General features: G+C 44.1%; 1 protein-coding gene across 1 annotated transcript in view; it reads right to left on the reverse strand.

Moving 5' to 3' along the window:
• Positions 1-27,899, reverse strand: part of LOC124789348 (zinc finger protein 628-like) — a 388,802-nt gene that overhangs the window by 200,518 nt on the left and 160,385 nt on the right. The window contains exon 2 of the mRNA XM_047256677.1: positions 20,705-20,890. Coding sequence (XP_047112633.1) covers positions 20,705-20,890 — 186 coding nt within the window. The remainder of the gene's footprint in view (positions 1-20,704; positions 20,891-27,899) is intronic.

Below are 27,899 nucleotides of genomic sequence, written 5' to 3' on the forward strand. Positions count from 1 at the left end.
GGCCTGAAAACACTCGTCGAATGAACAGAAAGTAAAAATTTGCAACTTGGGCTGGTTTTCGTTCTACTGAAACATATTTTGTGCGATCTTGGCTTATGAATGATTTTTGACTTTACCTTTTGTTTATGTACCTAATTCTATTGATGATAATAATACACTGACGAAAAAATGTCCTAACAATCAAAAATAATTGATGTAGAGTGATTAAATGTCGGGAATACATCTGTCTAGCTAACATAATCCAGTGATGAACATTGCAAGATCAGAGGTTAATGTAAGAGCGAGATAGGCCATAGAAAATGTGAAATGCTGGTACATTAAAAACCGGTGTAACAACCAGATTATTGAATTCAAGATCCATTTACTGTTAGCAGAATATGGAATCGGTGGGTTCAGGAGGGTAATACGGACGCCGTGCGGGATCCCAACGGCCTCGTATCACTAGCAGTCGGGATGACAGGCATCTTATCCGATTGGCTGTAACGGATCGTGCAGCCACGTCTCGATCCCTGAGTCAACAGATGGGGACGTTTGCAAGACAACAACCATCTGCACGAACAGCTCGACGACGTTTGCAGCAGCATGGACTGTCAGCTCGGAGACTATGGCTGCGGTTACCCTTGACGCTGCGTCACAGACAGGTGCGCCTGTGATGGTGTACTCAACGACGAACCTGGGTGCACGAATAGCAAAACGTCATTTTTTCGGATGAATCCAGGTTCAGTTTACAGCATCATGATGGCCGCATCCGTGTTTGGCGACATCGCGGTGAACGCACATTGGTAGCGTGTATTCGTCATCGCCATACTGGCGTATCACCCGACGTGATGGTATGGGGTGCCATTGGTTACACGTCTCGGTCACCTCTTGTTCGCATTGACAGCACGTTGAACAGTGGACGTTACATTTCAGTTGTGTTACGACCCGTGGCTCTACCCTTCATTCGAAATCCTACATTTCAGCAGGATAATGCACGACCGCATGTTGCAGGTCCTGTGCGGGCCTTTCTGGATACAGAGAATGTTCGACTGCTGCCCTGATCAGCACATTCTCCAGATCTCTCCCCAACTGAAAACGTCTGGTCAATGGTGGCCGAGCAAGTGGCTCGTCACAATACGCCAGTCACTACTCTTGATGAACTGTGGTATGGTGTTGAAGCTGCATGGGCAGCTGTACCTGTACACGCCATCCCAACTCTGTTTGACTCAATGCCCAGGCGTATGAAGGCCGTTGTTGCGGCGAGAGGTGGTTGTTCTGGATACTGATTTCTCAGGATCTATGCACTCAAATTGCGTGAAAATGTAATCACATGTCAGTTCTAGTACAATATATTTGTCCAATGAATACCCGTTTATCATCTGCATTTCTTCTTGGTGTAGCAACTTTAATGGCCAGTAGTGTATGTTGGCACAGTAGAATCGTTGGAAGTCAGCTTCAAATCCCGGTTCTCTAAGTTTCCTCAAGTGTCTCTAGAACATGTGTTTTTGAGGTGCCGGATGTCAGTTTGTGGGATGGAGTTTCATGCCTGTTGCACTTGGTCGGTCAACACAGGGACGGTTAATGCTGATTGTGGATTACGCTGGAGTTGTCGTCTGACGATGTCCCACATGTGCTCCATAGTGGACACGTCTGGTGATCGAGCATGCCAAGGCAACTTGTCGATACTCTGTAGAGCGTATTGGCTTATAACACCGCTACGTGGACGACCGATATCCTGTTGGAAAACACGCCCTGGAATGCTGGTCATGAATGGCACCACAACAGGTCGAATCACCAGACTTTTTGTGACGGACTGTGCTAAACTAATCCGTGCAGCTTCATTGACCACTGCGGTTGCTCAGCACGTTCTGTCAGAGGGCTTGCTGCCCTCTGTAAGAAAAAAAAATTTGAGTGAATGGATCACTGGTGAATTTTAACGTGTGTCAAGTGATGTCCGCCCATGCCCAGACCAAAAGCAACGAACGATCATGAACGAAATAGAAAAAAAAAGTTGTCAGATCAACCGCGTAAGAGGCAGGAGACCCGAGTTCGTATAGCTGCCCAACACAAATTTTCAACTTTCCTCGTTGATTTCAACCAATATCCACTCGCGGCCAATGTCTGTAATCTATTTGTGACGTTTAGTAATTATTAGTGATTCCCTTGGGCCTAGCTTTCAGAGTATAATTTATCGGAGAAGGGTTTAATATTAGAAATAGACACTCTGAGGACATTTTTCATGTTTAGCTTCGCTGTGCATTTTGTCTTCAGTACAGCCAACGCAGAAAATCCGGTTTCGCAAAGGTAGGCTGTTGAAAATGGTACGACGTGCTCTTGTTTTCAGTGCAGAAAACACCATCCAACCATAACAAAAATTCAAAGAGCGATTGACTTCGCTATTTGCCAGGAAGTCTATGAAGATTTCTTCTTCGGAAGCAGGGGATCTTCGGGGAGATTTTCGTGCACTACATGTAAGGCAGAGAGCAGTAGAGGACCATCGATTTTATAAATGTAGCGAAAAAATGTTCAAATGTGTGTGAAATCTTATGGGACTTAACTGCTAAGGTCATCAGTCCATAAGCTTACACACTACTTAACCTAAATTATCCTAAGGACAAACACACACACCCATGACCGAGGGAGGACTCGAACCTCCGCAGGGATGAGCCGCACAGTCCGTGACTGCAACGCCCTAGACCGCTCGGCTAATCCCGCGCGGCTATCAATGTAACGGATCGGTGTTGCGAAATATCAGTAAATTTACTTATTGTTCGTAATTTGTAATGTTTCCGTCTTTAGCTTCAAGAGGTTGCTATCGATGCACCGGATCCATCGATGGGTCCGTTCGATTTCTCTGTAGATACTGATAATACGTGCAGTCCAGCAGTCGTTAAGTTACCTCATGTTCCAAGATATTCGCCATTTTAGTAGTGAGTAGTGCCACGAAGACAAAAGCAACAGCGAAAGAAGGTAAGACTTGCACTACGTACTTGTAATTAATAAGTATTAATGAGTTAAATGTCGTACTGACATAGTAATATTGATTAAATTTTTACACTTATCATTGAAAAGTACAAGCAACTAACACCATTTTGTCATATTCACAATTCAAAGTTATGTTCTGCGGACGCAGATCAGGTGTTTTAAGCGATGCCTTGCCAGTTCCCTTGACTGAGCCATTTCGAATTTTGTCTAATATTAGGCCTAAACAGGTCACTATGGACAACCTTTAAGTAATGTTTTCATTATACTTTTCCTAATACTTAGTTTGTAATTGTTTTGATAATCATATGCACTTTTTTACCTTCGAAGAGGGAAATGCTACTTTTAGCTTCCTTGGCGTCGAATACGTGTTGTTCCGTTTTAGATTCCAACAAAAACACCTAACAATAAAAAACTGAAATGTATTTAAAATTAATTAGATGTGTATGGTATTCAAAAGCTATTTCGCTGTAAGCCATTGTCATGAAAACTGCCTGGATCAATGGAAAAAATCAGCCACCTTGAATGGATCGATGACACATGTGTTTATTATTGAAATATGTCACTAAAATGAATATTTGTGTCTTTATTGCTACTACACTGAAATTTAAATGACAATCTTCAAGTAACGTCGAAAATAAAAGATTTATTACAATATCCAAGTATTTTATTACACATTTTCTTTAGGTGGCCCATCGACAGACGAAATAATTGTGGAACTTTGAAAGAGTCATCTTGTTTAATTAGGAATGGTACAACGATATTTGATTTATTGTCGATAATGAATACATTTATTCAGACAGAATGATATATAATGGAGAAGTATAAATGCTATTTATTTTATTTTGTTGGCCTTATTATTGAAGTGCTTTAAGGTAGACAATATTTTTTTCCGTCCTCAGCAAAAACATAGTCCGACTCGTGTATTATTCTCAGCACGAAATTATGCAAGTTAAAGCTTTCCCGCTGTCTAAACACTCTACCAATTAAAATCTACTTACAACTGGCAATACGAAAAATATGGGTTTTCTAGATTCAATCACTGGCATTTCTGTGGGAATTATGGTATTCATGGAGTAAGGACATCTTCTCCTTTCGACTTTCCATTCAGAATAGCTGCCTTGATGACATTAGGCATCACTTCCTTCAATGCGGGTCTTGTTCCATTACACAATAGGGGTGGATTAATGTTACGAAAGAGAATAATTGGCACACCTATTTTTCGATTAGATATAACTCAAATTTATCGGCATCGAGATGCGAAAGGCAAAATAAAACACTGATCTATTTGTTTCTGTCACACTGAAACATCTCACCACTTCCATGCTCGTTCAAATACGAGTACATCACGCGCGCCACCTAATGTAATGTAATTGCGCTGTGCCTATAAACTTCGCGCAAGTGCAAGCAATAAGTTGACAAAGCTTTTTTGCAAGCGAATTAACGGTATGGCAGCGCATAAAATACGAACAAACAAATAACCATTGATTTTTATATATTAGATAAGCAATATCAATATTTTGTTTCTGCTCTTAGTATAGTCAGCGTAACAGAACAGCGCTGTTGAGTTGCAAGTGCGCCAAAGAAATGTCGGGTGAATAATTTCACACTGGATGGTCCTAGGTTCAGCAATGATGCCCAAGCAACATGGGGGTGGGAGGGGGAGTCCTGGTCTCGCTGACGAGACGTTAAACACTAATCTTCAAGTCAAATTTCGCCGCCATTCATTCACGCGCTCCCTCGCACATGCATCCGCGTAACCCGGTGGTCAACACTGAACACCTTACCTGGCAAGATTATGGCCTTCAAGCACCCTCTCACATCCGACCAGGTGTGGTTCGGATTCTGTTTAGACTACAACGTGGAAAGCAAATGAGTTACACAAATAATAATAACAACAATAAGAATTATTAAGATGATGTTAGAGTAATGGACATAATTACGGCATAACTTTAGTCTCATTAACATTGTGTTAAGAACATTTCCGATAGTATGAGTTTCCAGTCAATTGGTTCAAATGGTTCAAACGGCTCTGAGCACTATGGGACTTAACATCTATGGTCATCAGTCCCCTAGAACTTAGAACTACTTAAACCTAACTAACCTAAGGACATCACACACATCCATGCCCGAAGCAGGATTCGAACCTACGACCGTAGCAGTCGCGCCAGTCAATTGGGAGCTATAAACTAAAAGAAAGGATGGCAGCAGTGCCGATAGAATCTCATATGTACTCCATATGTACTCGTAGAAGAAGTACACTGGCTCGGGGAACGGCGAAAATGGTAGAGAGAGAGATTTGGATTTAAAGTGTTATCTTAACATCTCTCGGTATAGAGAGTGAGATTTCCACTCTGCAGCGGAGTGGGCGCTGCTATGAAACTTCCTGGCAGATTAAAACTGTGTGCCGGACCGAGACTCGAACTCGGGACCTTTGCCTTTCGCGGGCAAGTGCTCTACCAACTGAGCTACCCAAGCACGACTCACGCCCCGTCCTCACAGCTTTACTTTTGCCAGTACCTTGTCTCCTACCTTCCAAACTTAACAGAAGCTCTCCTGCAGACTCGCAGAACTAGCACTCCTGAAAGAAAGGATATTGCGGAGACATGGCTTAGCCACAGGCTGGGGGATGTTTCCAGAATGAGATTTCCACTCTGCAGCGGAGTAGGAGACGAGGTACTGGCAGAAGTAAAGCTGTGAAGACGGGGCGTGAGTCGTGCTTGGGTAGCTCAGTTGGTAGAGCACTTGCCTGCGAAAGGCAAAGGTCCCGAGTTCGAGTCTAGGTCCGGCACACAGTTTTAATCTGCCAGGAAGTTTCATCTCTCGGTGTATATATATATATATATATATATATATATATATATATATATATATATATATATATATATATAATTCGTGTATTAATGTTTTGTGTAACAGTACTTACTGTAATAGTACTTGCGTACATTACACATTCTTGACTACCTACAGTAGTATAAAGTATTCCATTTTGTTATTTTGTTTTATCGTATTACATATAAATTAGTATCAGCAGTGTCCGTGCACTTTGCTCTTTCTTTGGTATGTTTAGTGAAATCTGCAGTGGTTTATTCAACATCTCATTCGATGCGTTAATAAAACGCGTGAAGTGGATGCCGTTAAGCCAGTTAGCTTCGACCAATCGGAGCAGAGTAGATGGATTTTAATTGATACCGTGTTTTGACGGCGGGAAAGCTTTAACTTGGATAGCTTCGTGCTGAATATAGTTTCTCTTCATAGAAGAATTTAACATATTTCAGTAGTCCAGAGTCACAGAAGGAAATTTTCAGCTTGTATCGATGACTATTAATTATTATTATTATATTCAAAGTGGGACTGCAGTTCGGTAACTTATGAGAACAGCCAATTTTCATATATTTTTTATTTGTTCCAGTATTAAATACTACACATTTTTACTAGTTTCATTAGTGAGAAATCATGTTTCTTCACCATTCTTTAACACTACTCGCCAGATTTCACTTTTATTTAATAGAACATTTAGAATACTGCGAGATGTTTTGAGTGAATACGGTCATTACTGGTAGCAAGATTAATTAAGGAGGGAATGCTGGATTTGCTACGGCGGGAAGCTGCGTCAGTAACAACGTGGAAAGCTTTCGTCTTGTTTTGAAAACGCATTTTACTCGGTTGTTCCACAGACGTATGATTGGAATGAAGAAGGAACGGAAAATGATTTGATGTTAACCATAGGTTATACAGGGTGGTCAGAAACAGTGTTATTGGGTAGTTTGTGCTGAAGCCGGCCGGTGTGGCCGTGCGGTTAAAGGCGCTTCAGTCTGGAACCGCGTGACCGCTACGGTCGCAGGTTCGAATCCTGCCTCGGGCATGGATGTGTGTGATGTCCTTAGGTTAGTTAGGTTTAATTAGTTCTAAGTTCTAGGCGACTGATGACCTCAGAAGTTAAGTCGCATAGTGCTCAGAGCCATTTGAACCATTTTTAGTTTGTGCTGAGATATAACACTTAAGGAAAAGTTCGATAAGTTGCGCCGTTTCCCATTAATTAGGATTGAAAATCAGCCAGAGACGATGAGGCTACACACATTCTTCGTTTTGTTTACTAAAATCGAACGAGGGAGCGACAGTAAGGATCGAACCTGAGCCAAAGGCTGGGCAGTCTCGTGCGCTATCGTCTACGCCACGAGGACAACTGATTGTGTCTGCCAGACCGCTTGAATTTGCGCTCGCAACGGCCTGATTGGCTAACTTCCGTTCTAATTAACTCGGAAACGGAACAACGTACCGATTTTTTTTCTTGATAGTTATTTTTCAGCAAGATTTGTCCTGCAACAAACTTACAAACTTTTCAGGCCGTTTCTGACCACCCAGTATAAAACATGTGTATTTCCAAACTAAGCACTGTCATTGTAACGCATTCGAAGACGTCTAGGCAGAATGACATTGGGCGAATGTCACTGTAGATACGTCTTCAGAGAAATAGTTCTCAATTAATTTTTCTGACTGCAGCATCTGAAAATGCATATCTCATTTGCAGTCACTTGTGGAGCGATTATATCTGCTGGCCACAAGGATAGAGATGCAGTCGTAGATAACCCTCCTCCCTAACTCTCACCCCTTCCCTCGCGATCCCCGCCCACGGAGCTGACGCAGCTGCTGATACTTCGTCCAGTAGTTCAAAGAAAACAGCTCGTTTTATATTAACGTCTTCGTATTAATCTCAAAGCTAGAAATTTCTCGACATCCACTGCTCATTACATACATCAAAGAAACGCGGTTGTGCAATTACTGCCTTAATGTCTTACACATCTTCTCACTGCACAAAGAAGTCATGCTTGTCAACTCTAGAATATAAAATACGATATCCCAAATTAAACGCCACATGGAAGCTTGCCAAAAATAATTAATTGAATTACGTGATCTAAAACATAAAAAGGTAAGAATATTTCAGATGGTAACACGATTCGTGAGAGACATGTGTCTATTTCACTGCCAGTTTTCTGTCAACGCTGAAGCCGAATTTCTAATTTTAACCTCTGAATGTTCTCCGGGCAGAACGGCAAGTAACAGAACACAATATCTCAGGTGTCAGTTTACTATTGTGAAGTACAAGTCTAGCGTTTCATCGATGTTTCTAGGTTATCACAACTTCGTGTGGCAATCCACAGACTACTTATTGTAACTTACCCCACTACAGTTTGTGGAGCATTTCTGTATCACTTTCACGAAGGCTAAACAAACCCGTTACAAGTCGAGCATCTCTTCTTTCCATGTTTTCTATCTCTTCAAGTAATCTTACTTCGTAATGGTCCAATCCGTACAAACAATATTTAAGAACTGGGCGAACAATTACTTTGCAAGTCAGCTCTATCGTGCGTGAACGTGAATGCCTTAGACTTTTTACAATAAGTATGAGTTCTTATCTGCTCTCTCCACCGCTGTGAGTGTGTTATTGTCGATGTTACTATCCGACGACTAGTTTGATGCAGCTCTCCACGCTAGACTCTCCTGTGCAAGCCTTTTCATCTCTGCATAACTACTGCAACGTTTATCCGCCAGAACCTGATTACTGAGTTCATGTCACGTCCTCCTCTACAATTTTCACTCCCCATACTTCATTTTCAAACCGACAATTCCTTCATACCTTAAGATGTGCCTTCTCAACCATTTCCTTCTCTCAGTCAAGTTGTGCCATAAATTTCCTTTGTTCCCCAATTCCATTCAGTATCCCCTTATTAGTTATTCGATATATCCATCCAATCTTCATCAGTCTTCTGTGGCATTACATTTCAAAAGCTTCTATTTTTTTCTCCGAGCCGCATATCGTCCACGTTTCGTTTCTGTACAAGGCTACACTCCACACAGGTACCTTCAGAAAAAACTTCCTAACACTTAAATTTACATTAGCTGATAACAATTTTCTCTTTTTCAGAAATACTTTCCTTGCTATTCCCAGTCTACATTTTACAACCTCTCAACTCCGACCATCATTAGTTATTTTGCTGCACAAACAGCAGGTCCCATCTACTAATTTTAGTGTTTCATTTCCTAATATAATTCCTTGAGCATTGCTTGATTTAATTCGACTACGTTCAGTTACCCTTCTTTTACTTTTGTTGATGCTCACCATATTTTTTTTTCAATTCACTACTCCCTCCGTTCACCTGCTCTTTCAACTCCTTTGTCGGCTCTGATAGAAAGTTTTTATTTTTTCTCACTGAACTTTAATTATCTTTCCAATTTCATCTCCTGCTTACTCAGTGTACAGATTGAATAACTCGGGGGATAGTCCTGTCCCACACCCTTCCTAACTACCGCTAGCATTTTATGTCTCTTGAGCCTTATAACCACAGACTGGTTTCTATAAAAGTTGTAAACAACTTAATCCCCTTGTATTTCACCCCTGCCACCTTCAAAACTTCAAAGGCTGTAGTCCAGTCGGCATTGTCAAAAGCTTTCTCTAATTCTGCAAATGCTACACTCCTGGAAATGGAAAAAAGAACACATTGACACCGGTGTGTCAGACCCACCATACTTGCTCCGGACACTGCGAGAGGGCTGTACAAGCAATGATCACACGCACGGCACAGCGGACACACCAGGAACCGCGGTGTTGGCCGTCGAATGGCGCTAGCTGCGCAGCATTTGTGCACCGCCGCCGTCAGTGTCAGCCAGTTTGCCGTGGCATACGAAGCTCCATCGCAGTCTTTAACACTGGTAGCATGCCGCGACAGCGTGGACGTGAACCGTATGTGCAGTTGACGGACTTTGAGCGAGGGCGTATAGTGGGCATGCGGGAGGCCGGGTGGACGTACCGCCGAATTGCTCAACACGTGGGGCGTGAGGTCTCCACAGTACATCGATGTTGTCGCCAGTGGTCGGCGGAAGGTGCACGTGCCCGTCGACCTGGGACCGGACCGCAGCGACGCACGGATGCACGCCAAGACCGTAGGATCCTACGCAGTGCCGTAGGGGACCGCACCGCCACTTCCCAGCAAATTAGGGACACTGTTGCTCCTGGGGTATCGGCGAGGACCATTCGCAACCGTCTCCATGAAGCTGGGCTACGGTCCCGCACACCGTTAGGCCGTCTTCCGCTCACGCCCCAACATCGTGCAGCCCGCCTCCAGTGGTGTCGCGACAGGCGTGAATGGAGGGACGAATGGAGACGTGTCGTCTTCAGCGATGAGAGTCGCTTCTGCCTTGGTGCCAATGATGGTCGTATGCGTGTTTGGCGCCGTACAGGTGAGCGCCACAATCAGGACTGCATACGACCGAGGCACACAGGGCCAACACCCGGCATCATGGTGTGGGGAGCGATCTCCTACACTGGCCGTACACCACTGGTGATCGTCGAGGGGACACTGAATAGTGCACGGTACATCCAAACCGTCATCGAACCCATCGTTCTACCATTCCTAGACCGGCAAGGGAACTTGCTGTTCCAACAGGACAATGCACGTCCGCATGTATCCCGTGCCACCCAACGTGCTCTAGAAGGTGTAAGTCAACTACCCTGGCCAGCAAGATCTCCGGATCTGTCCCCCATTGAGCATGTTTGGGACTGGATGAAGCGTCGTCTCACGCGGTCTGCACGTCCAGCACGAACGCTGGTCCAACTGAGGCGCCAGGTGGAAATGGCATGGCAAGCCGTTCCACAGGACTACATCCAGCATCTCTACGATCGTCTCCATGGGAGAATAGCAGCCTGCATTGCTGCGAAAGGTAGATATACACTGTGCTAGTGCCGACATTGTGCATGCTCTGTTGCCTGTGTCTATGTGCCTGTGGTTCTGTCAGTGTGATCATGTGATGTATCTGACCCCAGGAATGTGTCAATAAAGTTTCCCCTTCCTGGGACAATGAATTCACGGTGTTCTTATTTCAATTTCCAGGAGTGTATAAATGTAGGTTTGCCTTTGGTCCACATATCTTCTGAGATAAGGCATGTGGTTAACGTTGCCTCATATTTTCTCCGGGTTCCAAACTGATATTCCCCGAGGTCGGCTTCTGCCAGTTTCTCCGTTCTTCTATAAATAATTCGTGTTAATATTTTGTGACCGTGATGGTCGGTAAGATCACCCATGTCAGTATCTGCCTTCTTTAGAATTGGAATTATTACGTTCTTCTTGAAATGTGAAGATATTTCCCCTGTCTGTTATATGTCGACATCCGTATTAAACTGTTACTGACAGTTATTCCTGGATACTTGAATATTATGGCTGAATTCAGTGACTGATCGCCGATCGCGCAGTCAACGATATAGCAGTTCTCGTTTATTTACGCATAATAAATTACATCTTTTTCTATTGAAAGATAGCTGCCAACCATTTCACGAGGCGCTGATCATCAGTAAGTTCCTCTGCGTCTCGAAACACGTTACCAACGACGTCACCTCCTGGTACACAATCGCATCGTCTGTGAATTACCTTAAAGGGTGCAGATGTACTCGTTAGGTCATTTACTCGTATTGTAGACAACTAAGGCCCTCTGACACTACCGTGACCTATACCGGAAGCAACCACCGCTTATGACGATGCCTCTCCACTAACAACGGCAATCAGTTTGCTAGGAAGTCTTCAGTACAATCACTTGTGTGATCGGACATGCCGTATGTACGTATATCATTTAACGGGTTACGGTGTGTGAGTGAGTCGAAGACTTTCTGGATGCCAAGAAATACCGGGTACACGTGAGCGCTGTTTATTGCCTTGTAGATCTCATGAACGAACAGAGCAAGCTGGGGACCATACGATCGGTGCTTGCTTCTGTTTAGAGTTATGCGATCTCCAGAAAAATCATTGAACGATAGCACAATATATGGTACGAGACCTTATTGTTTCCCGTACTGAGTCACATATTGTTTTGAACTTTACTCCGTATTCTGCGCGGTGGAACGAACTTAATTTTCTCGATGATATTAATACGAGGAGAGTACTGCATAATTTACTGTACGCCAATTTGGGACAACGGGACAGCAGCGAAATACATTCGTACTGTTGCTTTGATGGCGCGAATGAAGATCGCCAAGAACTGAGTCGACGTACGTGAGGTACAAGTGTCAGTACATTTATCGGTAAGTCCATTTGTTTCTCGTTGAGGTGTTGGTGGACATTGGTCTAGAATGTTAATATCACAGTGGGGGAATGGTTAGTACTGGTTTCAGATGTAATGTGTGTAGGTTAAGCCTACTGATTACGCTATCAGTAGTTAATAGGTTTCTATATTTCTGCTCTAATAACAGCATATTGTTTTCCATGTTTCTTGCAATTATTGTAGGTTTTTCCTTATTTGCTTTATAAAAACAGCTTGTAAATCATTTTTCTTGTAATTGTTGTACTGCATTACTACTACCACTATCAGTACCTCGATTTCCTACTATCGCCGTAAGTCCATCTCCATCTGCGTACGCGCAACACGTGTCTGGCTGCAGTAGAAAAGAGGCCTGTCTGTGAAACATCATATACGTTAAAAAATTAATACTGTAATTGAGAAAGTAATTCTACAATTACTTACTGATTGTTGCACTGTTTACAGTTGTAAAGCACGCATGACCCTCCACGGCTTCTAGAGAGTGGGTCAATATGCAAGTAGAGTTGTATGCGGTGCGATCTATGACAGGCGTTTGAGGCGCCAGACCACGTATGTAGTAAGTTTCCTTTAATTTACGTCTATGGTCACAAACCTTTTGCTAACAGATTACCGGTTTCGATCGATAATGACCATCATCAGATCTGCTGCACAAATGGGAAAACATAAATATACTCGCCGATTGTCTACAGCTTTAAAACAACACATAGACCATAATGAAAAGTACTACTGACAAATATATGCATGCGTGTGCTTTTAAGTATGAAGAGGCATACCTGTTTTATAAAAACAAAATCGTAATGTACTGCACCCATAGTGGCATCGTCAAATGTTAAATGCAGAATCAGCACCAGCATCGTCAAATATATGTAAATAACATCATATGCACGAGTCGTGTCATCAGTAGCACTACTGTTCAACACAAGCTGCCGTACAGTAGCGGCCGTGCGGTTCTAGGCGCTACAGTCTGGAACCGCGCGACCGCTACGGTCGCAGGTTCGAATCCTGCCTCGGTCATGGATGTGTGTGATGTGCTTAGGATAGTTAGGTTTAAGTAGTTCTACGTTCTAGGGAACTGATGACCTCAGAAGTTAAGTCCCATAGTGCTCGGAGCCATTTTTTCGTACAGTAGCCACAAGCTGTTTGTGTTGGAAGTTCACCAGATGTCGCTAATGTCGGCATACACTAGTTTTCAGTAATTAATTGCAGAGCGAAAATAAAAGAGGATACAATAGTTCATGTCTGTAATGAGCTAATAACGTATATAAAGCATTACAGTAATAAAAAGCAATGAAAAAGAACACGACAAAAGTACGATTGTTAAAAATAGGAAGAGTTAAGAAACAGTAGTTGACACATGCTCTAGTGCTAATATTCTAGATAACTGAACATGAATATTATGTATTGCAACTCGACAGTAAAAGTTGTATTCGAGAAAGAAACAAACGAGTGCTTATCTCTGATAAATAATGAGGTGAGCCTCGAACGTAAATATTACTCTTTCTAGTCCTAATTACTGCAGGAAGTTTCAGCTACCCTGCGTCGACGCGGAGTTGGAGAGACGCTGGAGAGGAGTACTGCAAATAAACTCGCGACTTTCAACGGACTCAAGAGCACACAGCAAGAAATCTGCCACAGCTCTTTACCGACACATTACCACCCGACAATATACACACAAGGCGAGTTTAGTTTCTATGGACGTTTCAATATACAGTTAGAAAACCAAGAATGCATGTTAATTATGTCCCTAACACCATAAAAATAACAATATAACATCTAGTGCAGAGAAGTAAGACTCGCCAACACGAGTACTCTAGAATGAATCTTCTGCTCTACAATAGGGTGTGCGCTGTTTTGAAACTTCCTGGAAGATTAAAACAGTGTGCCGGGCAGAGAGCCGGGTCCTGAACCTCGCCTTCGACGGGCACTGCTCTCACCGACTGAGCTACCCATACGCAACTCAAAATCTGACCGCGCACCTTTATTTCTGACAACTATCGGCTACCGTCTACACATCACAGTTCCCCTTGTGGTGCTAGCACTCCTCCAAGAAATGATATTGCGGGTAAGGCGTGTGGGATGTGAGGGACTGTACAGCCCAGTTGATAAGAGCATTAAACGAGAAAGGCAAGATTCTGGCTTTGAGTCCCAGTTCGGCACACAGTTTTAATATGCCAGAAAACCGGAAAACGAGTACTGTAGTAGGAGTACACTACAGCTTCCAAGCGACCTGGCTGAGAACCTGGGGAAACCCGTTCTGGACAGTGGGCGGAATAGGCCAGCTCTGACCTAGGTCTACTCTTCTATATCACTGCCTCCCTGTGGTACCCTGCGGACATTAACCCAGTGGATTTTGCTACAGGCCAAAGGTTCTCCTTTTCGGAGAGTATGTCCCTTTAAGTCGATGATATTTTGTGAATCAATTTCTGACGGTGTGAACTGGCGATGGGTACCCTCAGACTTGACTGTTGACAGACTGATTTACCGTCTACTGTCAGGTCTCTTACAGATCATTCATCGTTGGGAAAAATGAGTCGCGTTGAAGAGTGAGCATGTAACGGATGACTATCGCCATATTTCGAGGTCGCAACTTGTTTTGTTTCTTGGTGATTTTATGTCTACATCAAGTATTGTTGACCATATTAATGCATATAAGTGTTGACGTTGGTAGCCGAGTTCGTCTGGTAGTGTACTTAAAAGCAGCACACACACATTCGCGAGTGCACAGCACAGCGATGCGAGCAGACTCAACGAGCGTCACTGCCACCAGCTAGGCACTGACAGCACGCAACCGCGAGTCCCAATTTCTGGCGTGTTCCTGTAGGATGCGACCTCATTACCAGAGTGAGACGCGCTGGGGCGGCAGCAAAGTCTGCTGCCAGCGAGGTTCCCTGCCGGTGCGGACCTCCGCAGCCTGTCGTTACAGCATATTAGTTGGTTCAAATGGCTCTGAGCACTATGGGACGTAACATCTATGGTCATCAGTCCCCTAGAACTTAGAACTACTTAAACCTAACTAACATAAGGATATCACACACATCCATGCCCGAGGCAGGATTCGAACCTGCGACCGTAGCAGTCGCGGCATATTAGTGGCGTGGGTTCCGGGTATTTCTAAGTAAGTCCCATTTACTCACATAATGTTGCGATTACTTTCTTCCGTATTCATTTTCATGCCATTTGTATAGACTTTCTTATATCACGAAGATCGTCGTCGGATTGTCAAGAACTCGACTGTTAAGTGCACGGGTATACAGCATGGTATAGCCAGAAATGAGGGCATCACGAGAGATGCACATGCGTATGAGATACGTGGCGCAGAAACCCGCTGGCTGCTCGTTTCAGAACAGCTCTGCACCTGCGAGCCGCCCGTGCGTAGAAGACTTCTGGATATGAAGAAGACAGGCCGTGGATTACTCTCCACTGTTCGCCTCACCACCACTTTAAGTCAATGTGTTATCATCTGTTGTCTTTTAGGCGGTTAGCAAACAGCAACAGTATTTACTTAGTTAGGTGTGGCAAACCTCCTGCTAAGGCTGGCCAGTTACTCAGCCCTCGTTGTTAATCCATGAGGCAGATTTGATCCAACACCGGCTCGCTTCCCTGTGTCCTGGAAGCATGCGATTTAGCACCCTCTGCTACCCGGCTGGGTAGACGAATGTAGTAATAACTATAATGATAATAATAATACTTTTTATTTGTATTGATGAACTCCCTCGATCACGGTTACTATTATTGCAACTGTCCCGAAGAAGGCAAGACTAGTAAGTAAAATCTCCAACTTGTGACCTTTGCAGCATACCTGCGACCACACCTACAACCCTCTGTAGTATTTTCTAAAAACTCCACTCACCTGAACAGTATTTCAGTACGTGTCGTGCTTTTGTTTTGCAAGCTACATCTTCAGTAGACAAACTGCAAGTTGCCACTGCCATCACTATAAACAGCAGACGTCCAATTTCTTTACCCACAACTATGAGTGTTTCATCATTCCACATCATACCTCCACACATTCCTACTTCCACTTACGGCCTTGATTCTCCCTTGCACGGCACTCTTTGAGACCAGAATCAACATTTTCGTTTCAGTTTAGTTATTGCATATATAGGTACCTGAGTCTACACCGAGGACCCCAACATGAATTTCTCTTTTTCTCACAGCTCTTTCACAATGTGGTGTTACACTTCGCCCGCCCACTGCTTCAGCTAACAGATGGAATCCAATGAAGGTGACGTCATACCGCGTGGTTTTGAAAGCAGCTGACATGATCCTACTTGCAGGTGTTAATCAAGCAGTGACTTTGAACACTGGCGATTCGTAGCTAATCATGGGGATGTAGGTGAACAGGAAGGGCCGTACCGATATCATAACAATGGGAAGAGCCCTTTTTGACTCCTTAATTGTGATACAGTCCGTATTCAAGATTTACAAACCAGCAAAACACGAATACTGAGCACCAACTGTGCGGCTGGTCCCAGCGGAGGTTCGAGTCCTCCCTCGGGCATGGGTGCGTGTGTTTGTCCTTAGGATAATTTAGGTTAAGTAGTATGTAAGCTTAGAGACTGATGAACTTAGCAGTTAAGTCCCATAAGATTTCACACACATTTGAACATTTTTGAACTTAGCAGTTACGTCCCATAAGATTACACACACATTTGAACATTTGAAGCTAATTTTCTTTCTTTGTATAATGAGTACCATCTATTCCTCGTCGAATCCTTACTCGCATCCCTGCGCTTCCCAAGTACCCGACAGTCTTAGATAAAGGAAACAGAAACTAAAATTAAAAAAGGACATAACAATTAAAAATTAAAACTAAAAATTAATCTTTTCTTTTCAGACGCCTGCAATGGAGAGTAACTGGAAACAGTGCGTAAGTTCCAATAGAAAGGGTCCATTTCGTTGCGTCCGTTGGCGCCTTTAGTAATAAGCACAAAATGATGTACTGCCGCACATGGCATACAGGATAACTGCAGCAAGCTTCCCAAATAACACTGTGAATGTTTTGTTTGAAAACAGTGACTGTACAGTGAGCAGAATTGTCCTTAATGTGATAATGTCCCTACCCAATACGTGATTAGTTTTTTTACGTCAGTCTAGAATTTTTGCGTCGGTAGAAAATTTCAAGGTGAACGTAGGGACTTTCCGCATGTCGTATAGTGATGTGATTTAAAATGAGTTGGCTACACTGATTGAGGGCCAGATTAGCGAGAGGTTAGCGTAGGTGCACGACATAAAGAGGATCGCACAGAAGCTTAAGTCGTGGAGAACTGCATCAAACTAGTAAGAAAAATGAAAAATAAATGTACAGGGATAAATAGTAACATATACGGAGAGAGACAATAACGTTAAAGGCAGTTCTTAGTGAAGAGCCTCTACATACATTGGCATCGAAACGAATGGGCTCAATCCCTGACGAGTGACATTGCAGGTAGTTTCTATGAGAGCTCTCGTTTCAGCTCTTGTTTACCGTTCGACTGTGTTATGTGTGGGACGAGCCAGCTACCGAAAATTTAAATTCCAGACAGATTCAAAGGGCGACCGGTAAAGTGAATGGGTCGATGAAGAATGAATTCATTCGCTTGTACAGGAAAAAAGTATTGAAGATGCACTACAATGTGACAATAGGCAGTATCAGAATGGCATTCAGCATCAGGAATCCACTGAATGCAGGTTTCCAATTGGCACGTGGTACACGGGAGCGACCTATACTACCGGGGATGACGCCCATCCTATCTCCAGTGTGACAGTCCAGCATATCACCAACGATCTATTGAGGAGGTACAGCTCGAACACAGAGAACAGTTTTTTTATGAACATACTATTTCCATTTGTTGTAAACGTGATGCCTCGGACAGCTAATACAGCTTTTATTTCTTCTCTGGGCATCATCTCTTCAGATAGCTTCTAACACACGAAAATTAGAAATAGCATGTGTGTGTGTGTGTGTGTGTGTGTGTGTGTGTGTGTGTGTGTGTGTGTGTGTGTGTGTGTGTGTCCTTAGGATAATTTAGATTAAGTAGTGTGTACGCTTAGGGAGTGATGACATTAGCAGTTAAGTCCCATAAGATTTCACACACATTTGAACATCTGAGCACCAAGATTGGGAGGAAAGAGAGCACTAGTGTTGTATATCAAGTTCAGCATCAATTAGAAAGAAGTTACGAAAATCTAATCAATGAAACCCCCACAAGACTGAGACGAGCTGGAGAGAGGAATGCTAGCAATGAGAAGCAACAGTGAGCATAACTGCGCACTGCCTAACTTGAAGGCCGCTGCATTTCACCGCATTGTGCTGATGGTGGCCGGCAGTCATCCATGAGGTCCTCTGTGATGGACACAGATGGTATGTGTTAAATTCTGCATGACACAGGGCAAGTAAGGCTGAGCAACCCTGCGAGGTGCTGTTTAACAACTCTGCCCCAGTAACAAAACAGCAGAGCTGTGCCTGTTTTACCAGCGAGTTCTGAGGGAACTCCCAAGATCTGTTAGGTTGTCATTGCTTGGCTGGTCCAAAATGCGAACTACCTCCCTGCACTCCTCTCCTGGCGTCAATCACCAAACCAAGGCGCTTCTCGAACAGTCACTACCATATTGGTGAACACCAGTAATTCCACTTTGAGTGAGTTGCCTATAACTTAACATGGCCAAAAAATACTCTTCAGTACATGGAAAAATTTTATTGTTGAAACTGAACTTAACTGTAATAGGTAAAGATGTACTACATGAAGTGCCACATGAAAATTTGTATTGGAGTGGGGCCCGAACCCAGATTCCCTTTATCACGAGTGATCGCCTTACCACATAGGATATCCAAACACACTTCCTCACATGTCACATATCTATCTGTTTCTTCTCATAGACCATTAATTCATTTACCCACACTCACACATCTCGTGATCCTGTGCAGGTGAAAGTAAATAGATAGATGTATGACATATGGAAGTTTGGGTCAGTCCAGGGAGCATGTTCGGGTAGTCTAAGTGGTAAGACGACTGCTCGCGATAAACGGGAATTTCGGTTTCAACCTTCGTCAAGCACAAATTTTCATGTGTCACTTTAGGTAGTACTTTATTCCTATTGCAGTTAAGTCGAATTTCAGGAATAAATTCAATGTTTGAAAATGCAGTTAGTCATCAAAAGTAAGTAGGAATATTGTTAACAAATATTCGTTTCACTCTTGTCTATGAGTGACACAGAAAATCTAGAAGCAGGATTTTTTATATATTTAGCTTAAATTCCTAATAAAATAAATAACTATCACGACACGACCAAAGTTTCTTAGATATTTGCGAGCGATGCAATGATAGGAGTCTGCTACAGTAGTTACTGAAAGCTCATCTCCTAGTAGTTTCTGTTTCGATTTACATCTGATCTTCCTATCTGTGGTGTTCTGCTCCTCTTTGCAACTACCGCGCAGGAAGTTCTGCTTGTTAAGGTATTTTCTGATACCGTTTGAATTTCAAGGAGAATACCAACAATCTTTAATTATAGTGGTAGGTATATAATAACGTGACAAAAGTCACAGGATACCTCCAAATATCGTTCGGACTTTCTTTTTCCCGGCGTAGTGCAGCAATTCGACGTGGCATGGACACAACAACTCGTTGGAAGTCCCCTGCAGAAATATTGAACAAAGGTGCCTCTATAACCGTCCGTAACTGCGAAAATGTTACGGGTGTAGGAGTTTGTGCACGAAGTGACCTCTCGATTATCTCCCACAAATGTTCGATCGGGGGCGAAATCATTCTCTCGAACTGTCCAGAATGTTCTTCATACCAATCGCGAACCGTCGTGGTCCGGTGAAACAGTCCATTGTCGTCAATAAAAATTGCATCGTTTTTTGGGAACATGAAGTCCATGAGCGGCTGCGCCACACTCAGTTCCTACCGTCAACTCTTACCAACTTAAATTGGGACTCACTGGATCAGGCCACGGATTTCCATTCGTCTAGGGTATAACCGATAAGGTCACGACCCCAGGAAACGCGCTGCAGGCGATATCATGCTCATAGAAAAGGCACTCACGTCGGTCCTTTGCTGTCAAAGCCGATTAACGCCAAATTTCGCCTCACTGTCCTAACGGATACGTGCGTCGCACGTCCCACATTGAATTCTGCGGTTACTTCACTCAGTACTACCCTCGTCTGTTAGCACTGGCAACTCTACGCGAACGTTGCTGCTCTTGGTCATTAAGTGAAGACCGTCGGCCAATTCGTCGCCTGCGGTGGGAGGTAATGCCTGAAATACGATACTCTCGGCACACACTATGGATCTTACAATATGAATTCCCTATCGATTTCCGAAATATAATATCACAAGCATCTAGCTCCAACAACCATTACGCGTTCAAAGACTGTTAATTCCCGTGTCTACAGCCACATGGGAGACCTTTCATGTGAATCACCTGAGTGAGTAAAAAGACAGCTCCGCCAATGCGCAGCCCTTTTGTACCTTGTGTACGCAGTACTACTGCCATCTGTGTATGTGCATATCGCTATCCCATGACTTTTGTCACTTGAGTATATGAGTCTCTAGGTCCCGATGAGCTAAGTCGAAGCAGGGTTACAATGTTATTTTCAATCTGTGTATTAGTGGCAGATAAAGGCGTGGACAGGTGTGATAATCAGGGTGCACGGCCAGCATCGGAGAGCACGTACCGGACGAGCTGCGACTTGGTCTTGGTGGAGAAGTTGCAGGCGTCGCAGTGGAAGGAGCGCTCGTCGGAGTGCGTCCGACGGTGGAAGGCCAGCTCTGAGAGCGACCGGCAGCGGTACATGCAGCCGGCGTGGTCGCAGGGCACCGTCTTGCCCGAGTGCACCTTCTCGTGCTGCTGCAGCGTCGTCCTGAGAAGACAGGGAAACCTTAATTGTGACACACACACACCACAGTGTGAGGGAGGGAGAGAGAAGGAGGGATTAAGGACAGTTAAGGTGCACAGGGGGAGTGGGAAGGAAAGAGAAAAGGGGAGAGGGAGATGGAGAGAGAGGGAGAGAGAGAGAGAGATAGAAATGGAGAGGAAGAGGCAGATGGGAAGTGGGAGAAGAGGAAATACATGCAGAGTGAGGGAAGAAGTATGGAGTGAGAGAGAGATAGAGACACAGAGAGAGACAGCAATTATCAAAGACATTCGCACACGTTGCAGCATGATATACACTATTGGCCATTAAAATTGCTACACCAAGAAGAAATGCAGATAATAAGCGGGTATTCATTAGACAAATATATTATACTAGAACTGACATGTGATTACATTTTCACGCAATTTGGGTGCATAAATCCTGAGAAATCAGTCCCCAGAACAACCACCTCAGGCCGTAATAACGGCCTTGATACGCCTGGGCATTGAGTCAAACAGAGCTTGGATGGCGTGTACTGGTACAGCTGCCCATGCAGCTTCAACACGATACCACAGTTCATCAAGAGTAGTGACTGGAGTATTGTGACGAGCCAGTTGCTCGGCCACCACTGACCAGACGTTTTCAATTGGTGAGAGATCTGGAGAATGTGCTGCCAGGGCAGCAGTCGAACATTTTCTCTATCCAGAAAGGCCAGCTCAGGACCTGTAACATGCGGTCGAGCATTATCCTGCTGAAATGTAGGGTTTCGAATGAAGGGTAGAGCCACGGGTCGTAACACAACTGAAATGTAACGTCCACTGTTCAAAGTGCCGTCAATGTGAACAAGAGGTGACCGAGACGTGTAACAACAATGGCACCCCATACCGTCACGCCGGGTGATACGCCAGTATGGCGATGACAAATACTCGCTTTCAATGTGCATTCTCCGCGATGTCACCAAGCACGGATCTGACCATCATGATGCTGTAAAAAGAACCTAGATTAATCCGAAAAAATGACGTTTCGCAATTCGTGCAACCAGGTTCGTCGTTGAGTACACCATCGCAGGCGCTCCTGTCTGTGACGCAGCGTCAAGGGTAACCGCAGCCATGGTCTCCGAGCTGATAGCCCATGCTGCTGCAAACGTCGTCGAACTGTTAGTGCAGATGGTTGTTGTCTTGCAAACGTCCCCATCTGTTGACTCAGGGATCGAGACGTGGCTGCACGATCCGTTACAGCCATGAGGATAAGATGCCTGTCATCTCGACTGTTAGTGATAGGAAGCCGTTGGGATCCAGCACGGCGTTCCGTATTACCCTCCTGAACCCACCGATACCATATTCTGCTAACAGTCATTGGAGCTCGACCAACGCGAGCAGCTGCGTCGCGATACGATAAACCGCAATCGCAATAGGCTACAGTCCAACCTTTATCAAAGTCGCAAATCTGATGGTACGCATTTCTCCTCCTTACACGAGGCATCACAACAACGTTTCACCAGGCAACGCCGGTCAACTGCTGTTTGTGTATTAGAAATCGGTTGGAAACTTTACTCATGTCAGCACGTTGTAGGTGTCGCCACCGGCACCAACCTTGTGTGAATTCTCTGAAAAGCTAATCATTTGCATATCACAGCATCTTCTTCCAGTCGGTTAAATTTCGCGTCTGTAGCAATTTTAATGGCCAGTAGTGTAGTAATTTCTGACAGACAAGTAGCTGCTATGGCCTACTTGATGAAGCTTGAAACTAAAGATACACTACATGATCGAAGGTATTCAGATACCACGGTGTAATGTGGATTTGATTATGAGATGTCACAAGAGACAGACACGTCATTATAAAAGGAGGAAGGGAGTAATGTGCTGTCAGCAGAGAACAACAACTGTAGAATTGGTCGGTCAGATGATGATGATGATGATGATGTTTGGATTGTGGGGCGCTCAACTGCACGGTTATCAGCGCCCGTACAAATTACCAACCTTTACTCAGTCCAATCTCGCCACTTTCAGGAATAATGATGAAATGATGAGGACAACACAAACACGCAGTCATCTCGAGGCAGGTGAAAATCCCTGACCCCGGCGGGAATAGAACCCGGGACCCCGTGCTTTGGTCGGTCTGGAAAACGCAGTAACTTCGAACGTGGTCTAGTCCTTGGATGTCTCTTGAGTAACAGAGCCATAAGTGACATTTCAACGCTTCTCAAACTACCCCGCTCAATTGTTGGTGATGTAACTGTGAAGCAGAAACGCGTAGGAAGAACCACAGTTAAGCCAGCACCAGGTAGACCTCATGTACTGACGGTCGGGGACAGTCGAGCAATGAGGAGGAAGGCTGTAAAGAAATAGGATGAAATCAGCAAAAGAAATTCCTCCTGAGTTCCAAAGTGCTACCAGCAGTCCAGCCAGCACAATTACTGTTAAAAAAATAGGTACAATGAAGGAGCAGCTCCTCATAAACCAAACATTTCTGCAGTCAATACTAAGCGATGCTTGCGATGGTATAAGTCGCAAAGGACGACGCCAGTACACAGTGGATGCCTGGAAACAAGTGATTTGAAGTGACGAATCACGCTATACCTTGTGGCAATTCGACAAAAGGGTTTCAGTTAATTCTTGGAGAATATTACACTACGTAATTAAAAGTATTCTGACACCTCCAAAAACGTAAGTTTTTCATATTAGGTGCATTGTGCTGCCACCTACTGCCAGGTCCTCCATAACAGCGACTTCAGTAGTTATTAGACTTCGTTTGTACGCGAGATTTCCACACTCCTAAACATGTCTAGGTGCACTGTTTCCGATGTGGTAGTGAAGTGGACACGTGAAGGGACACGTACAGCACAAAAGCGTACAGGCCGACCTCGTCTGTTGACTGACAAGAGACCGCCGACAGTTGAAGAGCGTCGTAACGTATAATAGGCAGACATCTATCCAGACCGTCACACAGGAATTCCAAACTGCTATCAGGATCCACTGCAAGTACTATGACAGTTAGGAGGGAGGTGAGAAAACTTGAGTTCATGCTCGAGCGGCTGCTCATAAGCCACACATCAAGCCGGTAAATGCCAAACAACGCCTCGCTTGGTGTAAGGAGCGTAAACATTGGACGATTGAAATGTGGAAAAACGCTGTGTGGAGTGATGAATAACGGTACACAATGTGGGTCCGGTGAATGCCCGGAGAACGACATCTGCCAGCGTGTGCAGTGCCAACAGTAAGATTCGGAGGCGAGGGTGTTTTTCGTGGAGGGGCTTGCAGCCCTTGTTGTTTTGCGTGGCACTATCACAGCATAGGTCTACATAGATGTTTCTAACACCTCCTTGCTTCCAACACTGAAGAGCAATTCGGGGATGGCGATTGCATCTTTCAACACGATCGAACATCTGTTCATAATGCGCGGCTTGTGGCGGAGTAGTTACACGACAATAACATCCCTGTAATGGACTGGCTTGCACAGAGTCCTGACCTGAATCCTATATAACACCTCTGGGATGTGTTGGAACGCCAACTTCGTGCCAGGACTCACTGATCGACATCGATACCTCTCCTCAGTGTAGCACTCCGTTAAGAATCGGCTGCCATGCCCCAAGAAAATTTCCAGCCCTGATTGAACATGCGAGAGTGGAAGCTATCATCAAGGCTAAGGGTGGGCCAACACCATATTTAATTCCAGCATTACCGATGGAGGAACTTGTAAGTCATTTTCAGCCAGGTGTCCGGATATTTGTTATCACACAGCGTATGTGCCGTCTAAATAGAGTTAACAGTGGAGTACGGAGGAGGTGGTCTAACGGTATGGGGGTGTTTGCCATGGTTAGAACGTGACTTCCTTATTGCGCTTAAGAAAACGCTAAATACAGAGGAAAATGAACATATTTTGAAGCATTGTGTATTGCGTACAACAGAGGTACAGTTAGGAGATGACTGCTTTTTGTATCAGTTTGACTATGCACCCTGCCAGAAAGCAGCATCTGTGAGGCAACGGTTTATGGACAATAACATTCCTGAAATGGACTGACGTGTCCAGAGTCCCGAACTGAAGCCAGCCTAACACCTTCACTTCGCTCCAGATTCCAGCGTTCAACATCACTATCTTCTCCGGTTTCGGTTATGGAGAAGGTTTGGTCTGCCACCTTTTTACAGACATTCAGACACCTCATTGAAAGTGTCACCAAGCAGAGTTCAAGCCGTCATAAAAGAGAAAGGTGGACACAACTCATATTAATTTCTACTAATAGGTGTCCCGATACATTTGATTAGATAGTGTATTCTGGTTGTCTCCAAGGTGTCTGTGTAAAACGATAGTGCTACACAGTTAAATTCACAATTACGAAGCTATAAGTTGTGATTTTATTCGTACATCACAGAACCAAACTATATCAATCTGGAATAATGTTCATCGAAATGCAACCAGTTCAAATGGTTCAAATGGCCTTAAGCACTATGGGACTTAACATCTGAGGTCATCAGTCCCCTAGACATTAGAACTACTTAAACCTGACTAACCAAAGGACATCACACACATCCATGCCCGAGGCAGGATTCGAACCTGCGACCGCAGCAGCCGCGTGGTTCCGGACTGAAGCGCCTAGAACTGCTCGGCCACAGCGGCCGGCAATGCAACCAGTAATGAAGGAAAAAACTAAAGATTTACTAAGAAATAACTGAAAAATGTAATATCTAATAGTTTCCATGAGCCTGAGAAATATTTAAATAACTCACATTGACACTCGTCTACTACTTTGTTAAACAACGTGTATATGTGTTTATGTATTTCACCTAGACAATACTTCTGCTGCTGTTTTGATTAGTTCAGTGCAGTTGTCAACTTGTGGAAGTGAGAACAGTAATGATTGTGTTTTCAAGCAACTCAGTATTTCACATCATATTTTCTGAACTAAATTTCAGACAATGATTTATATTTGTAGGTACATTCAGCGACATGTGTGGATACTGTTCGCGAAATAGGTTGCGAATAAAGTTAGTAGTAAAGAAGAAATAAATTAATATTTGACGTCATATCTGGTGAACTATGTGCCGTACAATGATATATTTTTGTGGATAAATTGAGCGGCTTATGTCGATACTGTACGCGAAAAGTGCTGCGAATAGAGATAGTAGCAACGAAGTAATAAATTTAAACGCCTTGCGTGATGCGGCAATTTTTCACGCATCGCGGTGTTTATGACGTGAGATCTGCTGAACTATGTGTTGTACATTGATATATTTTGTTGGTACATTCAGTGGTGTATGTGTGTCTGGAAAATGTGTCATGAATGCAGTTAGTCATAAAGAAGTAATAAATTAAAAGTCTTGCTTCATGTGGCGGTTTAACTGCGCGAACAGCGAAAATATAGTAAAGGATAAAGTTTTTTTATTTTCATCAGTGTGTGGGGATTGTCAGTGACAAAAAGTTTCGTAAAGGTTTGAAATAATGTGTATGTGAAATGGAAGTAGTAGACTGGGTTCAAAATATACAGTACTGGCCATTAAAATTGCTACACCACGAAGTTGACGTGCTACAGACGCGAAATTTATCCGACAGGAAGAAGATGCTGTGATATGCAAATGATTAGCTTTTCAGAGCATTCACACAAGGTTGGCGCCGGTGGCGACACCTGCAACGTGCTGACATGAGGAAAGTTTCCAACCGATTTGTCATACACAAACAGCAGTTGACCAGCGTTGCCTAGTGAAACGTTTTTGTGATGCCTCGTGTAAGGAGGAGTAACGCGTACCATCACGTTTCCGACTTGGATAAGTCCAGGGCGTTCCTCCCGTACGTTGACAATATTTCGTCGTAGAGTCTTACGGATACAGTCATCTTCCTCCCACCTACAGAGACGTCTGCTCTTCTCTTTTCGGCAAAGGATGATCTGGGACTGCGGAGGGTTGGGATTTACAGAATACCTTGCCAGTGTGCAAAGCCTACACCGACCACATGACGCGCACAGTCCGCGAAACATGCGTTGAACATGATCGCCACACTCGTTTTTCGCAGCCCAGTAAGTTAGCCACAGCCGAGCATTGCATCTCCAAGGGACACGGATTATTCTGCTACGGAAATTTTGGCCTCGATGAGATGATTCTGGGATTGAGTTATTAAGGAAACGCTGAAAATACGTTTGGCGCAAGATTTTATTAATCGTGATGGCGGCTTTCAACTGGACAAGGCGTGGGACCTATTGATTTATTTTATTTCTTCAGAAAGAAAACATTTTATGGTTAGTGCAACGTCTAGCGACAGGTAATTTTTTTCATTTTGACATCTGAATTTTTAACTCGGCATGCCTGTATTCCGACAGTGAGCGCACATGTAGTATCGCCAGTACGCATGCGCCTGCGCGCCATAGATGGAGCAATATTCGAAGAGAGCGCAAAACTCGACAGACGTCGCCCATGTAGCGGATGCCTTAGCGCATGTGTCTCTGGGTCAATTTTTGGTATAAAGTTATATGCATCACTACATCAAGCGTCCGGGATATGGCTTCTCCGATGCCGCGAGAAGTTTCTAGGTACGTTATCAGTTTCTGACGTCATCCAATGGGCGCAATGATATATAAGTGATGATACTGGTTGGACGGCAGCAGTCGGCAAAACGCCACGCCATCGCAGGCATCGTGTGTATCGACGGCGACCTACGACTTAGAAAACAGCTGTGGGCGTCGACACCGAATATGATATGAATGTTGATCCTGCCAAGACAATCGACGTTCTATATGGACCTGTTTTCCGTGGCGGACGTGTCGATTTTGCGCTTAGTGATGTTTCTGCCGACGTTGACCAAGTATAGCTTACCGTCGCCATTGTCCTCATTGACTCAGCTCTACGTTCACTGGCTACGACTTTGAAGAATTTTCCACCCAGTGACGTAATTACCTATCGCATCTTCATGATAAATGAACCATGGGCTGCCACAGGACCAATTTACTAATTTCTTTATTGATAAACCTCTGTCTGTTCGTTCTAGACTAGACTCACCTGAAGATGGCTGAATGGTTGTCAGCCGAAAT

Source organism: Schistocerca piceifrons, chromosome 1 (genome assembly GCF_021461385.2).
Source record: "Schistocerca piceifrons isolate TAMUIC-IGC-003096 chromosome 1, iqSchPice1.1, whole genome shotgun sequence".
NCBI classification, from domain to species: Eukaryota; Metazoa; Arthropoda; class Insecta; order Orthoptera; family Acrididae; genus Schistocerca; species Schistocerca piceifrons.